The sequence below is a fragment of the Rhamphochromis longiceps genome, linkage group LG16 (genome assembly GCF_057381845.1).
Source record: "Rhamphochromis longiceps isolate RC_006_pf linkage group LG16, R_longiceps_female_GT1.1, whole genome shotgun sequence".
In the NCBI taxonomy this organism is placed as follows: Eukaryota; Metazoa; Chordata; class Actinopteri; order Cichliformes; family Cichlidae; genus Rhamphochromis; species Rhamphochromis longiceps.
The window spans coordinates 37,964,383-37,979,937 of record NC_140572.1 but is presented as its reverse complement, the minus strand read 5'-3'; the positions used below and the strand labels follow the sequence as shown (position 1 = coordinate 37,979,937).

General features: G+C 45.0%; 1 protein-coding gene across 4 annotated transcripts in view; it reads left to right on the top strand.

Moving 5' to 3' along the window:
- The window catches only part of LOC146651637 (partitioning defective 3 homolog B-like), a 235,087-nt gene that overhangs the window by 106,635 nt on the left and 112,897 nt on the right, over positions 1 to 15,555 (top strand). For 3 of the 4 annotated variants that reach the window (XM_085383728.1, XM_085383730.1, XM_085383731.1), the window contains exons 14-16: positions 2,008 to 2,137; positions 12,059 to 12,164; positions 12,508 to 12,638. In XM_085383728.1, coding sequence (XP_085239854.1) covers positions 2,008 to 2,137; positions 12,059 to 12,164; positions 12,508 to 12,638 — 367 coding nt within the window. The remainder of the gene's footprint in view (positions 1 to 2,007; positions 2,138 to 12,058; positions 12,165 to 12,507; positions 12,639 to 15,555) is intronic. The other variant, XM_085383729.1, reaches the window with a different exon arrangement.

Sequence of the window (15,555 nt, the reverse complement as noted above, 5' to 3'; positions counted from 1 at the left end):
CCTTCGGATGACCTGCTGGTTATTGAAAAAGCTATATACGCTGTGCAGTGTGCTCACATACAGGCACCCCAAACACACACTCAGAGACACGAATTAACACATAGAGACGCCGTTCAGAGAAGGTGTGTGTATTTAGAGCCACAGATGCAGTTTAAATGAATAAACTGGACTTATATCAGTTAACAGCCTTGTTAAGGTGGGATTTAGTGCATTAGTTGGATAAACTGGAAGCTGGTTTCATGCATGCATGTAGCCGTGTGATTGGGCTTAGGCCATCCTCCCTGTCAATCACCTGATGAGGAAAGTAGTGAGATGCATCAAAGATAGATAGATAGATAAGAGACTGTACCTTAAAACCTTTTTCTGGACTCAACATTGATGCTTTTCAGTGTTAGAAAAGTGCAGCGCTATATCTTCCCCTCCCTGAATCGTGTAATTTTCTCTCCCTCAGTTCTTCTGGCTGTGTTTGTCTCTCTCTAATCTCTCACTTCTGCTGCTCGTCTAATACAGGACCCATCCAAACAGCTTCTGCCTGCATCGCTATGCTTCTGCAGGTTCAGCGGGAACGTTGTTCTCGACCATCGGTCCTTCTGATGTCCCAAAAAAACAAGAAGCAGGTTTTAAACATCCACCCCGTTGATTCTTGCTGTTGGTGCTCATCATGCAGAATAACAGCAACGCCAAAAACCTGCGACTCAATGCAGTGAATGTCACCTGATTTTCAGTCCTTTGATTTTCCCGTTTGGCTCAAATGCTGTTTGTAGAGCAGCGCTCCTCCCATCCTTGGAAAGTCTTTCTTAGAAAAAACAACCACGAGCACAGAAAATGAGGCCGTGGTGTAAGTGCCGTGTGACTGTGAGCCGTGTTTTTCTACTTTAGCAGAGTGAACAAAGTCGGTTTCTAATGGTTTCATATTCAGAGAGGTGGACGACGTCTTGTTACTGATGATTATTGGAGTTAATGATGAAAATAAACAGAGAACGCAGACATAGGGTGATGCATGTTTGTGTATCTCCAGCATTCAGGAGAAATCTGATTGCACTGTAATACTAACTAATGGGAAGCATGCTGGGGGGAGCCAGGAAGGGGGCCTGCTGGATGCATAGGCTGGATTGGAGTTGGAAGGAGGCTGGGCCGGGTGTGGGGTCAAGAGTAGGACAACAAGGAGGATTTATTGCACACAGGGCGTTGTTATGTCTCCTTTGTTGTTTGAGAGCGGGGATTATCCAACGCAGAGGGGGCAAATACAGCAAAGAAACAGAGTACACTGAATCTCAAAGCAGCAGCAGCATACATATGCATGCATGTTAATGAATCCAGAGAGTTTTCTGCACCCAAACACAAATGACAAATAAATGCAAATTCAATTCCTAAAGAAATAATACATGCACAACGAGACACATCGACAGTATAATCAATGCTTTGTTTGATAGCGCAGGGCCCTCAGAGGGCCGTTCTCTGAGGGGAGAGGTGTGACAGTGTCATCCCACCATCATGCGCCGCTGGAGACCCGACCGCCCCGCAGTCCTTCCTGTTACACTTCGCTGTCCCCTTCAAGTCTGCTGCATAGTTGGTGCATTGTAATGTTCTGCACACACATCCACACGGACCCTCGCGCTCACCATGTGATGATGAAATTTACGTCACCGGGACTCGAGCGGACTCGCGGTGGCAGAGCGTATAATCGAGGTTTCAGTGCCACACACTGAAAGAGGAAGCAGTGCTGAAGGTGCTTCTAACCCTGTGGGGGCATGGGAAATGCAGTCCCCTCCGTCACCTTGACCCTGTACTGTCTCTCGAGTGTCTCCCTCGGATTCGCTTCACTCGGCGTCTTATTGTGTTTGAAAACCTCTCAGACACTACTGCTCGTCTCTCCGTTTAAATGCAGTCCACATGCAAAACAAGTAGAATCCAGCACGTCACCCAGACTTCATCCAACAAAGTATGATTCACATCTCCTTTTTGTTTTATTTTGAAAGTGTTGAGCGGTCTTTGTTCCCGTTTCAGGATCAACACGGTGGATCCCCCAGTCGCTCATTTGACAGCTCCTCTGGCCTCTCTGCACCGATGAGCCCGATGAACGGTCGCCTGACCGTTCACCTCCCTCTGGTGACCAACGCCATTTATGCATCTAACGGTGAGTTTAGCATGTTATATAACTGCCCTTCAATCATGTGGCGCTGACCTTGTTGCTGCTGCGAGCACCAAACGTGGTAGCATCGACAACAATGCAGACGATTCATCTGTGGATCTGAGTGCTGCCACCCACTTCTGAAAGCTGTTTGTTTGTCCTTGTCTGTTGTCCTAAAGTTTGATATGAGAGCGGTTGTTTTGTTAGGCTTTGGGCCGCTGGGTCGTTTAAATGCAGAGACCTCAACAGGAAAAAATCAGAACTCTGCCATGTTGTTGTGGTGAGTTGGACCCAAAAGTAGACTTCTGAAGCAAACTGGATAAACAAAAGAGGAACCTTCATTCTGGAGGAAGGCCTGACAAACTGAACGGGATCACAAACACACAATCTGACAGCGAACAAAGGGAGACCGCGACTGTGTATACACGGGAGGGCGACTGTGGAAACACCTGAAACTAATCAAACAGGAAACCACACAGAGGAAGTGATGCTATATACAACACACGAGACAGGAGACTATCAAAATAAAACAGGAAATAAGTAAAAGATGAAAACCTTTCACAGACATAGATTTCCAAATGAAAACTTCACTCACTGATCACTGAGCATCAGTCCAGCTCTTTGTCTCCTCAGCCCAGGTGAGACGCTCCTGATGCTGTCTCAGGTTCAGGAGCTCCTAGCTTCTTCTCCAAAGACGTCTCCACATGGTGACACCGGCCTCAGCTTCAGTTCCATTTTATTAAAATAAACTGAAATCACAACATGCCTCGTTCAGCCATTCACATAGACACTTTGTATCTAACATGCACGTTCTGAAGAACGCATCAAAGGGCCTTAAGCCAAGTCCTCACCTACAGGAAGGGATTTCAAACTAAAGGTCTATTTGGTGACCTCAGGAGTGTAACATTACAGGAACATGCTTGTTCATGTCCCCTCAGGGATAGCTCAGTAGGTAGAGTGGTGGCCCCATGATCGGAAGGTCGGAGGTTCGACTCCACTGAACGGCTACCCTGAGGTACCCCTGAGCAAGGTACCGTCCCTACACACTGCTCCCCGGGTGCTGCACTGGTGGCTGCCCGCTGCTTCACTGGGTGAATGGGTTAAATGCAGAGGAACTATTTCCCTATGGGGACTAACACGCACACTTTACTTACTTTACTTACTTACTTACCTCTGAGTGAATGATACGCGCACGCATGTTTCACGTGTTCCAGACTTTATTCTTTTCTTTACTTTCGGTTTTCTTTTTACTGTAAAAGCTGCATCAAAGGTGGGCGTGTCATCTGCACCGAGTCCAGTAAAGAAGCGAATCTGCTTATTAATCACAAGAAATAAACAACGTCTCTGAGAGAAAACAAACATAAACAAAAACCATGATCTCGCCATCTCCAGTTGACTTAATTAGAGGGTATTCTGCTCCCGTTTTTCTCTTTTCTTCTTCCTCTCTCTCTGCTTCTTTTCACTCGCGTGTCCCTCGGGGTTGTTTTGTTTCTTACTGGAAGGTTCTGCCTGTGAGTGCGCGTTACAGAGCGCCTTCTATTATCGCCATTGTCCAGGTATTACAGATGTTATGGAGACAAAATCTGATGTACACTCGTGATGTAAATCAGAGTTTAAGCTGAAGACATATTTGATGGTATATTTGTCCTAATATAGAGAGTTCAAGGCGGCTGTGTGCACATTTGCATCGTCCTCAGTGTCTGAATGATATCAGTGCTTGTGTGTGTGTGTGTGTGTGTGTGTGTGTGTGTGTGTGTGTGTGTGTGTGTGTGTGTGTGTGTGTGTGTGTATTGGTTCAGGGATTTTTTTGGCCAGTATTAAACAGTGCTGTGTTTCTGTGTGTTTACACTGAGGCTGGCAAACAGCTCTGACCTTGAACACACTCTGCTGTTCAAATTCACCTCAGCTATCGTGTCATTTACATAAGATAAGATAAGATAAGATAAGATAGAACTTTATTAATCCCTCGGGTGGGTTCCTCTGGGAAATTCGACTTCCAAAAAGCACAGCAACGACCGAAGTTACAGTTACAGAATTGTTATATATATATATATACACACACACACACACACACACACACACACACACACACACACACACACACATAAATACAGAGACAAATATAAATAAAATATACAAAGGGGATAAATAGAATAAATAGGAATAAAAAATAAAAATACAAGTGAATTGCACATTTCAAGTATTGAGTCTGTTGACTATTTACAAAAGTATTACACAAAAGGTATTGTACAGTGAGGTGCAGAGGCACTACAGCTTAGTTGTTCCCCCCTCCTTTGTCCTCCTGTTTCCCCTCCCTCTCCCCTCCAGAGAGGAGTTAAACAGTCTGATGGCGTGTGGGACAAAGGAGTTTTTAAGTCTGTTAGTTCTTGTCTTGGGGAGAAGCAACCTGTCACTGAACAGACTCTTCTGATTGTTTATGGCCGTGTGCAGAGGATGCCCAGCATTGTTCATAATGTCCATCAGTTTCTTTAGTGTCCTTTTCTCTGCCACTGTCACCAGAGTGTCCAGCTTCATGCCGACCACAGAGCTAGCCCTCCTGATCAGTTTCTCCAGCCTGCATGAGTCCTTCTTTGCTGTGCTGCTCCCCCAGCACACCACAGCATAGAAAAGTACTCCAGCAACCACCGACTGGTAAAACATCCTCAGGAGCTTCCTGCAGATGTTAAAAGACCTCAGCCTCCTGAGGAAGTACAGTCGGCTTTGGGCTTTTTTATACAGGTGCTCTGTGTTGCATGACCAGTCCAGTTTATTGTCCACCCACAGCCCGAGGTACTTGTACTTGTTGACCACCTCCACCTCCTCCCCCTCTATCTGAACCGGCAGTGGACCTTCTCTGGACCTCCCGAAGTCCACAACCAGTTCCTTAGTCTTTGAGGTGTTGAGTTGCAGGTGGTTTGTGTGACTCCATGCGACAAAGTTCCTCACCAGACTTCTGTACTCCTCTTCCTGATCATCCCAGATACACCCCATGATGGCCGTGTCATCTGCAAACTTCTGAATGTGGCATAATTCAGAGTTGTAGCAGAAGTCAGAGGTGTACAGGGTGAAGAGAAGAGGGGACAGCACAGTTCCCTGTGGTGCTCCTGTGCTGCTGACCTAGAGCTGGGCGATATATCGAGTTTTTAAAAAATATCGATATATTTTTATACGAGATATAAGATGTGACAATATCCTTTATATCGATATAGTCTATGTTACGTTATAATTATACTTGTGGAGCCGCAAGTTTGCCTCTCTTTCGTCCACTTTTGTCTTTACGCAACGTTACTCGGCCTCGCCTCTCCTTCACTCAACACAACTCCCCCTCCTCCCCCATCGCTTCACCTGCAGGAAGCGACAAGATGGACACGGCAAATCTGCGTTAACGAGTTACTGCGCATCGCCCCGTGCATGGGGCTGGACCGCGTCAACGTGTTAGCTAGCTAACCACGCTAACGAGCTAACCACTCTAACGCCATGCAGCCCAGAGGGGCTGCACGGCCTAAAACCCTTTCATTCTCTCAAAAGTTGACAGCGCGCCTTTTGTATGAATTCTGGTTGTGCTTGATGGCCGCGAACCGATTTTATGTGGTACACGGCGCTCAGCAATCTGTCAAAATGTTTTAGTACGACTTTGGTAAGCTACGGAGCTGCACCGCTTGATGGATTGTCGGAGCATTACGGCTGAGCCTCGCGGAGTGATACGTACTGTGCTTCAGCGTAATATTACCGTATTGTGTGTGTATAAGGACCATAAATGGCACCTGTTAAGAGACGTGGTTACGAAGCGGATTTCAAACTCCAGGCTATCAGTCACGCAGTACAAGTTGGGAACAGAGCAGCTGTGAAATCTGTCTTTGTTATTGTGCTCAGCGTCTTTTAGTTTACATTCTGACTGCACAATTGTGAGCTTTTTGTTATGCACAAAAACAACATTGTTTTCTTTTATTTATGGAGCATTATTATTTAATAAATGCTCATAATTTATTTTTGAGTAAATTTTATGTACATCTGCTCTATGTTAATAAAAGTGCCTGTGTGACATCTGGGACACAGCTTTGACTAAGAACTCTCTTTTTGTTCTTACTTTATGGCTTTAAAAAAAAAAAATCGAGATATATATCTTATATCGCCATCCAGCTAAAAAATATCGAGATATGAAATTTGGGTCATATCGCCCAGCCCTATGCTGACCACAGTGTCAGACGTGATGTCCTTCAGCCTGACGTACTGTGGTCTGTCGGTGAGGTAGTCGGAGATCCAAGCCACCAGGCAGGGGTCCACCTCCATCCTGTTCAGTTTTTCCTGAAGCATACAGGGCCGGATGGTATTAAAGGCACTGGAAAAGTCAAGAAACAGGATCCTGACCGTGCCTTTTCCCCCATCCAGGTGTGAGTGGGCTCTGTGTAGGAGGTACAGGATGGCATCCTCCACTCCGACACCCGCCTTGTATGCAAACTGTAGTGGGTCCTGGGCATGTTGTACCTGTGGTCGGAGGAGGTTGAGGAAGAGCCGCTCTAGAGTCTTCATAAGATGTGACGTCAGTGCCACCGGTCGGAAGTCATTCAGCTCATTGGGCCGGTTCTTTTTGGGGACCGGGACGATGCAGGATGTCTTCCATAGGGCGGGCACTCTCCCCAGTCGCAGACTGAGGTTGAAGACTCGTTGTAGCGGCTCCCCAAGTTCAGCAGCACACGCCTTAAGCATCCTAGGACACACCTTGTCTGGGCCTGCTGCCTTTCTGGGGCGAAGCTTCCTCAGTTGTCTCCTGACCTGATCCACTGTGACACTGGGAGATGTTTGGGAGGAGGGGAGGGGGGGAGATGTCTTGCTGCTGAGAGAGGGATTGGAGGAGGGGGGTGTCATGGTGTCAGGAAGGGGGGGAAGCGAGGGAGGCAGGAGAGTGGGGAGAGGACTCTGTAGTGAAGGTGAGGGTGAGGGTGGGGGGGTTGTGGGCTGGTCAAACCTGTTGAAGAAGTTGTTTCTTTCGTTTGCCTTCTCCACAGTCCCCCACACTGTGCTTTTCTTGGTGTTGTGGCCTGTGATGGTTTTCACACCATTCCAGACCTCCCTCATATTGTTCCTCTCCAACTTCTGCTCCACCTTCCTCCTGTAGGTGTCCTTTGCTTCCCTCAGGCAGCGTTTCACCTCCCGCTGTGCTGCCTTCATCTCCTCCTTCACTTTGCTCCTGAAAGCCTTCTTCTTCATGTTGAGGACAGCTTTGACTTCCTGTGTTACCCACGGTTTGTTATTAGGATAACACCGTACCGTCTTAGCAGGGGCGACTGTGTCCACACAAAAGTTGAGGTAGTCTGTAAGACAGTGTGTCGCCCCCTCTATGTCCTCACCATGTGGGCTCAGGAGCACATCCCAGTCTGTGGTGTCATAGCAGTCTCTCAGAGCATCCTCCTTTTCTGGGGTCCATCTCCGGATGGAGCGCGTTGTGACAGGCTGCCTTTGGACGAGGGGTGTGTATTGTGGCTGTAGGTAAACCAGGTTGTGGTCTGACTTCCCTAGTGGGGGGAGGGGGGTGGCTCTGTATGCATCTCTCACATTAGCATACAGTAGGTCAATTGTCCTGTTGCTCCTTGTGGGACAATTCACAAACTGGTGAAAAGCAGCCAGAGTAGAATCCAGTGTGGCATGGTTAAAGTCTCCAGATATAATAATGAAAGCCTCGGGGTTTTGTGTCTGAAGTCTTGCTGTGACTGTGTGTATTTTCTCACAGGCAGCTGTTGTTACATACACACATTAGTGTGTGTTGGCATACAGTAGCACATTCTCAGGCTGTGCAAGTTGTGTTGTGTGCTTTCACTGGTGTGGTGTGTGTGTGTGTGCGCGCTGGCCTGTGTTTTCACTGTTCTAATGAACTGTTTCACACACTGAATCCACAGTTTTTCTGGCACGCAGTCCAAATTAAAACACTGCACTGTTCTGTGTTTCAGAATAAATTCAGTGTGGTGATTCCTTACATACGCATCCATGCACGTCTCTTTCTCTTATCCATCATCTTCTTCTTTCAGTCTTCATTCACTCTTTGTTCTCTCTCTTATCTACTTAAGCTTAAATTCAGTACAGTTTCACATTATGCAGTCTTTCCAAATTTCCTCATGTTTATGTATTTAAATTGTTTTTGTGATGGACCACAAATGAAAGTGATGGTTTAAGAGCACCGTTTACAGATGAAGATCACTGCAGAAAGTAAAATGTTTTCTGGGCCTGAAGAAACTTAACACAGAAAAATAACCTTAATGATGTCATGCAAGACTTGAGTCAAGCTCTAATGTGGGATCCATCCCAGGAGCGTCCCAGGTAGATGTAGCCACTGTGAGGTCAACATTATTCCACTGCATGTCTTTATCCCGTCTTCCTTCTCTCTCCAGCCGGTCGCAGCAGATGGCCCCGCCCCTCTCTGAGCCTGGTTCTGCTGGAGGTTTCTTCCTGTTAAAGGGAGTTTTTCCTTCCCACTGTCGCCAAAGTGCTTGCTCATAGGGGGTCATGTTAATGTTAGCAAACTGACACACAGATCTGCTGGTAACAGAAAGAAACAAACTTCTTTGATGGTCTGCATCATCACATCTGTCAGATAATCTATTAACATGCCCCAAACACAGTGCACAGCTGCAGCCGGGCAGACGAGGATCTGATATAATTACTGTTGTCCGTCAAAGCAACCGCGTCCCTGACTGCAGTAACCAGGTGGATGAATAACAAATCCAACCAAGAGTTTTATGAAGGGGGAATCCAGCTGAAGAGACTAAAGACTTTATTTTGCACCATGTTGTGTCTGTAAATGTGCTTTTTATGGCTGTGAAGTTTCTTTTACCTGTGAGTTAAACCGCCCTCGTGTGGCACCGCGAGGAGCTGCAGTCATAGTTTTGTTGTTTGTTTTTTCAATTCAATTCAATTTTATTTATATAGCGCCAAATCACAACAAAAGTCGCCTCAAGGCGCTTCATAGATACAGAGAAAAACCCAACAATCATATGACCCCCTATGAGCAAGCACTTTGGCGACAGTGGGAAGGAAAAACTCCCTTTTAACAGGAAGAAACCTCCGGCAGAACCAGGCTCAGGGAGGGGCGGGGCCATCTGCTGCGACCGGCTGGGGAGAGAGGCGGAAGACAGGATAAAAGACACAGGATGGCACATTTTGAAAAATATCATTGAACATCAAAGTTGAAAACTATTGTTACAGGTCCCTGTTTATAAGATTTGGTTTAAAAAGAAGTAACAGAAACACCACGGTCTGTAAAACCTGGCAGCATTCATGAGTTCTGTCGTCGAATGAGGCGATGTACGATTTTCAAATTGATGCCATAAATGTTTCTCACCTCAGATGAGGTTGAATCTTAAGGTCAGAGGTCAAGTTTTCTGTGAGTCTTTTGAATGTGATATCAAGCATGTCTCATAGGATTCTACATGGGATGTTGATACTATATAATATTTAATACTATGTTTCTCACCACCATTGTTTGTACTGATGGCATTCAATTAGATGAAACTTTATTAATCCCTTGGGTCGGTTCCTCCAGGAAATTCAGTTTCATAATTCAGGCATATCGGCATGCAGGGAATGATATATGGATAATGACACGTCATCTCATTATGAGTTTGTTATGTCACAAAGTTCCTGAATATGTTTTTTATTGGAAAACAAAATTGTTGTGATCAGAAACATTTTCACATGGATTTATATCTAAACCTTTAAACATGCTACACACGCATCATACCCACATAAGTAAAACATAAAACAACGTAACTGTAGAAAACATTTCACGTATATTGATACAACAGAGAAAACAACACTTTAACCTTTTTCTTTCTGCACTACAAACATGTTAAAGTGCGTTTAAAAAAGAAAACAGAATGAATATTTACTGAACATAAAGTTACTCCCTTCAAAGTAAGAGCGTGAGCTGCCTTGTTTCTTATAGTTTAAGTTATAAGTAAATGCACATTACAGCAGTAATCAGCAGCAGCTTCTCTCTTTATCCGGCTCAGGTTGGACGTTTGTAGGAGCCAGACCTGCCTTTCTTTGTGGTTTTGGGTCATTGTCCAGCTGAAAAAACAAACTGATACTTTCCACGCTCATGCAGACCCACTCAGTGCAACCTGACTCATGCTCTCAGATCATTAAGAAGACCAGGAGTCCCAGCAGTTCTCTTAAACAATTCCAGCTGAATGAACTGCATTAAACTGCACAGCTAAACGCTGAACGCACCACCAGTGCACCCAAACTTCAGACTGGTTCTGTATTTGTAAAACGAATGTGCCGGTTCCCCACGGCTGCTAAGAGAGAGATGGGTGGGGATGATTGGACCAACAAGCCGTAGACAAATACAGATGACAGGAAGGAAATGTGGAGTGTGGAAGAAGAGGATTCATCTGATACTGAGCTATCATCCACACAACAAATGCCTTTTTCACTTCAAATAGAGGGAGTCAGTGAGAACTCTGTGTGTGTGTGTGTGTGTGTGTGTGTGTGTGTGTGTGTGTGTGTGTGTGTGTGTGTGTGTGTGTGTGTGTGTTTGACAGTTCAGCTGATTAAGGTGCTGGCAGGGAGGAGGAGAAGAAAAGGCTGAAAACTGAGTGGGAGATAAAATGATTTATGGGAGATCTGAGAGGAGAGATAAATGACAGCCAAAATATCAGATTGCAAGAAAGGCAGCAGAAGAAAAATAAAGCAGGTGATTAGTGTAGAAAGCGAGCGGGAGGGAGGGAGCTGAGAGGCTGCGATGCGTTCGGAGGCCGCCGCTTTCCTCTCCAGTTGCAAACGTCTCTGCTTTCAGTCGCACGTGTGCAGAGCGTATAAAGGACGCTCGGCGAGGACGGTGCTGTGTGGCAGCTATGCATTCTGAGAAGTGATGACTGTATGTAAATTACACTCGAGCGGATCGTGTGTCTGTGCATCAAGTTGTCATAAGCTCGTTTATCAGGCGGACGCAGCCATATCACTTCTGCACATCTGCACCAACTTTTGCTGTGGTTTATCTCTCTCTTTACTTTTTGCTCATCCAGCTGCTTATCTTTCCCTCCGCTTCCCTCTCGTCTCTCACTCGCTTTAGTTTTTATCCTTAAGACTTTCTGTCTGTGAAGCTTTTCGTGAGAATCGCTTTAACCCACTTTCTAATGTTCTCTCCTCACTAAAGGCGGGTTTTCTAAATATTTAGAGGAGACAACAATAGATCAGAGTAACACGTGTTTATTTGACGTGTTCCTCCACCCATTTTTTTGATTATTAAATAGTCCCCGCTAATGGCTTCAGATGTGATTGTGAAACTGCAGCTACATGCAGCTGCAAGCTGAGGTGGAAATCAGTGTCGGGACTTCCTCAAAACACTCTCGCAGCATAATTCACTTCCTTCTGCTTCCTCCTCGTGTGCCATGTTTGAAAGCTGCATTTGTTATACTGTCGTCCTTACAGCAGACTCACAGTGCAGGCAGCTGCTTGGATGTTTTCTGCTACATTGCTGTGCACCAATAATCATCTCTGTCTCATTAACAGACAGCAGAGCAGAAATTCAAAGTGTTGAATGTAAAAACTACACAAGCACCTCCCTGAAAATCTAAATAGCTTTTGTGATTGGCCTGTTTTTAAATGATTAGTAAGATAATCAATTATTATTATTACTCCAATATGAGGAGTAATAGTCATATCTGACAAATATATTTTGCCTGTAAACAAATACCCAAATAAGCGTAACAAAGAGAGAGAACCCAGGAAGGGGCATTGTATACGTTCCCATCCCGGCTGGCACTGCGTGAAACGCCGAGCCGTGACCACAGCAACACGGACGAGTCGGCTGTACGAACATTCGTTTATTTATTTATGGCCTGGTTCTAGAAAAGATGCTTGGTCTGTTTTCTCAGGCTGTCGCGTCACCACTGAGGTTTTTATTTTAAATCAGATTGATTTCTTTTCTAGTAACCAACGGGAGTTACTCTCACATGGATGAGGAAGAGGACGGGCTGCTGTATGGACACGACGCTGATTTCAGCAGCTCCAATCAAAACTCTTATCTCCAGGAAAGGTGAGTATTTGTCTTCTTCAGAGGTTTTTACAGACTTACTCTTTATCCGCATGTTGGTGTCACCATCACAAAAACATTCGCTGAACTGTTGCTCACATTATTATCTTTTAGCCGTTCCTAAAAAATAACATTATTGAGCATCTTGTGCTCCATTGCACTGTTTCCTCCTTAATGTAAGCTCATTGCTCCTAACGCCGCTGCAGTTATAATAATCGACGTGTTGTCTGCACGAGGGTCAAACAACATAAAACGATTCCCTCCTGTGTTATTAGAACAACACAGGATGCAACTTCCACACAAATAAAATCAGGGCTCTGTTTGCCTTGTGTTTCATTTGTTTAAGGGAAAAGCCTCACGTCTCCAGCCCGGCTCAGCCCCAGTCTCCCACCCAGAACCAGAACCAGTGGCAGATCCAGCACGTCAAAGCCTCGAAGAGCATGGACCTGGGTACGACTCAGAACCAGCATCACACTGGTGGGGACATGATCTTTCCTCGTTGTGCGCTCTGCATGGTGGCTGCGTGCATCCTCACATACATTTAAATATTCCTGCTGCATGACTGCTGCACCACCGGCATGCTCTCCACAGCCACATGCAGACTGACACCTGTCCCACTGCATGCAGGTGGGACCTCTGCAGAGTCACTGGCTGCAGCTTTGTGTTTGTCTTGTGTGCTTAATTACATCCTGTACTAAACAGAATCAGGTTCATGTTAAAGAATAAGCCGTATATGCTTTTACATTTCGGGGCCTTGGACTGAGAATAGTGTGATTTGGCTTCTAGGAGTGTGAAGCTGCAGCATCTTTGTGGTTGACCTGTGAACATCTGAGACTTCCAAACTTAAGAAAGCGAGAAACAAAGTGCTAACGCGATGCAGGCTTTAGCTGCAGCTTCATTATGGTTTTTTATTCATGCAAACAGTGTGAGGAAGGTGATGCTGTGAGCTCACATCTCGGTCACCTGTTGCTCTCTGATTCGAGGGTGTGGAGACATTTCAGCGACTGTTTAAAGTCAGCCGTAGAGATGCCGCGTCCGTGTGCGTGCTTACGCCTGTGCTTGTGCATACATCAGTGTAATGTGACAGCGGATGCAGCAGCACAACAAAGCATATTGTTTCAAATGTCATTTCCCTCAGTCCTCCTCCTTCAGATGAGTGTGTGTGTGTCTGCGTGTGTGTGTGTGTGTGTGTGTCTGCGTGTGTGTGTGTGTCTGCGTGTGTGTGTGTGTGTGTGTGTGTGTGTGTGTGTGTGTGTGTGAATGAGACAAAGCAGAAGACTACTTGAGCTGCTCAGACGTCTGTTTCTACACGAGTAACAGACTGATGATATGCACTACATGCCTGTACATCGCCTCCTTTGTGTTTTTGCAGCCTCGATCTTCATTAAATGCACGACAAATAAATAAGGATTTATTAACCGATTGCTTGAATGGCATGTTTTCATTGCCAAACCATCAGGCAGCCACAATAACAACATCATATTAAGAAACGCCTCCGTTTTTTCCTGTACTGACAGCAAAAGAGCAAAATTCAGCTTCGCACAGAAGTGCTGCAGAGGGGAGGACCTTACATGTTTGGGATAAATGTTATCCCTGTTGGCTGGCCTGAAGTTCTGCTTGATCCCTCTCTGTTATGTTGCTATTCCCAGCATGCCCTGGGTCTCTGTAAAGTCCAGAAGAACATATTGCTCACACGTCACAAACAAGGCGAGAGCGCTGAAGCCGAGAAGATTGACATGGAAGAAAAATGGGCTAATTTTGGTGACACGTTATAATCTGGCTGTGACTCAGGGTGTAATGGAATTCATTAGGTATTATATTTACCTACAAATACTTAAAGATATTAGAATTAAGAAGTAAAGTATAAGTACTCAGTTTCCCTCTGGGACTAATAAAGTCTCTCTGATTCTGACGTAAGTTGATGTAACTTCCAGGTATTTTACAGGAAGTTTGTCCTGGCTCCGTCGTTATAAGGTCAGGGAGGCATGGCACTTATTTTTGGTAGAGGAGCAGACACCATATCACACTTACTTTGCTAAAATAAAAGGTCAGTTCAATAATAAAACATCCATCATGCATATCAATGCTGTGAATATTAAATAAAGATGTAAAAATTCAAGGTTAATCCATCTATAATATGACCCCCTCCCTGCAAACGTCACCCTATTTACAGATTCAGATGGAAGATTTTGTTTTGTTTTTATGCAAAAATACCAAGAAATGTGCTGAAATTTACTTACAGTGTGATTATTTCTTTGTTTTCTGTCAAATCCTGAATTTTCACCCTGTTGTAAGAGTTCGTAGGTAAATATAATGACATTATAATCTCATGTAATAGAGGGGAATTACTGGCTTAGTCGTGTCGGCCTCATCTTTTGGTGATGGTTTCTGTGATAGCGCTTCGGGTGAGCTTCAGTGGTTTTGTAAAAGTTTATAAGCTGCGGCAGAAAAGCCGCATTTGTTATCGCACCAAACACAAACGGAGTCATAACCGCAGCCCAATATTAACCACAACCGCCTCGCCAGTTTACTCAGCTCTGCTAATTTGAGCGTCAATTAGCAAATATGTCTCTGTCAGCACACGTGCCTTTGCATCGCCGTATGCAAATCAGGTTTCTCTCATTAGTACTGTAAGTAAAGTCTCAGGATCATATCGAGTCACGAGACGCGCGTGAGGACGGATTCCTGTTACGGAGCTCAAAAGGAGACGAATCGCGTGCACGGGCACGCGCAAACGTCACCATGGCGATGAAAGATTTTTCACTTTATATGCAATCATAGCTGTACGTGAAAAAAGTTTCTAGCTGAATTCTTTTTTAACTTTATTTATTAGAGGCGCTTTCAGCTTGGCACTATTTAATTAAAGTGATATTTCAAAATCAGGCAGTTTTGGATGTTTTATGGCTGCTGCAGCAGCAAAGAGCACAGCAGCGCCTCGGCTAGATTTAAGTGTTCATTTGCAGGTGATTGTTAGGAAAGCTGAATGTATGTGAGTGCAGCAGGGCAGCTTAAGACTGAAGCAGGAAGTGTTTGCTGACGAAGCCTCTGAATGCTGCTCACTGAAGACTACGTGGTTAGAGACGCTCAGGGGTCGGCGAATAATCCCGTCATTACACTTTTGCTCTTTTCACAACCTGTAAATGTAGTTTCATGTAAATAGTTCATGCAGTTGTGTTAATAAGTGCCACGAATGTGCTTTAGTGAGAGCTCATTATCTTCTTTCATATAACGACCACGTTCCCGTTAGGATCCCACTTCATGCTTCTGTGTGTTTATATAAAAAAAGAGCAGGACGCAGTTTTCATCTATTAATTGGTGGGTCATTTTTATTTAATTTGTCCTGATTTCATTTTTCAGTCCAATTAAAAACTGAAGAATTATTTAAGATCAGTTG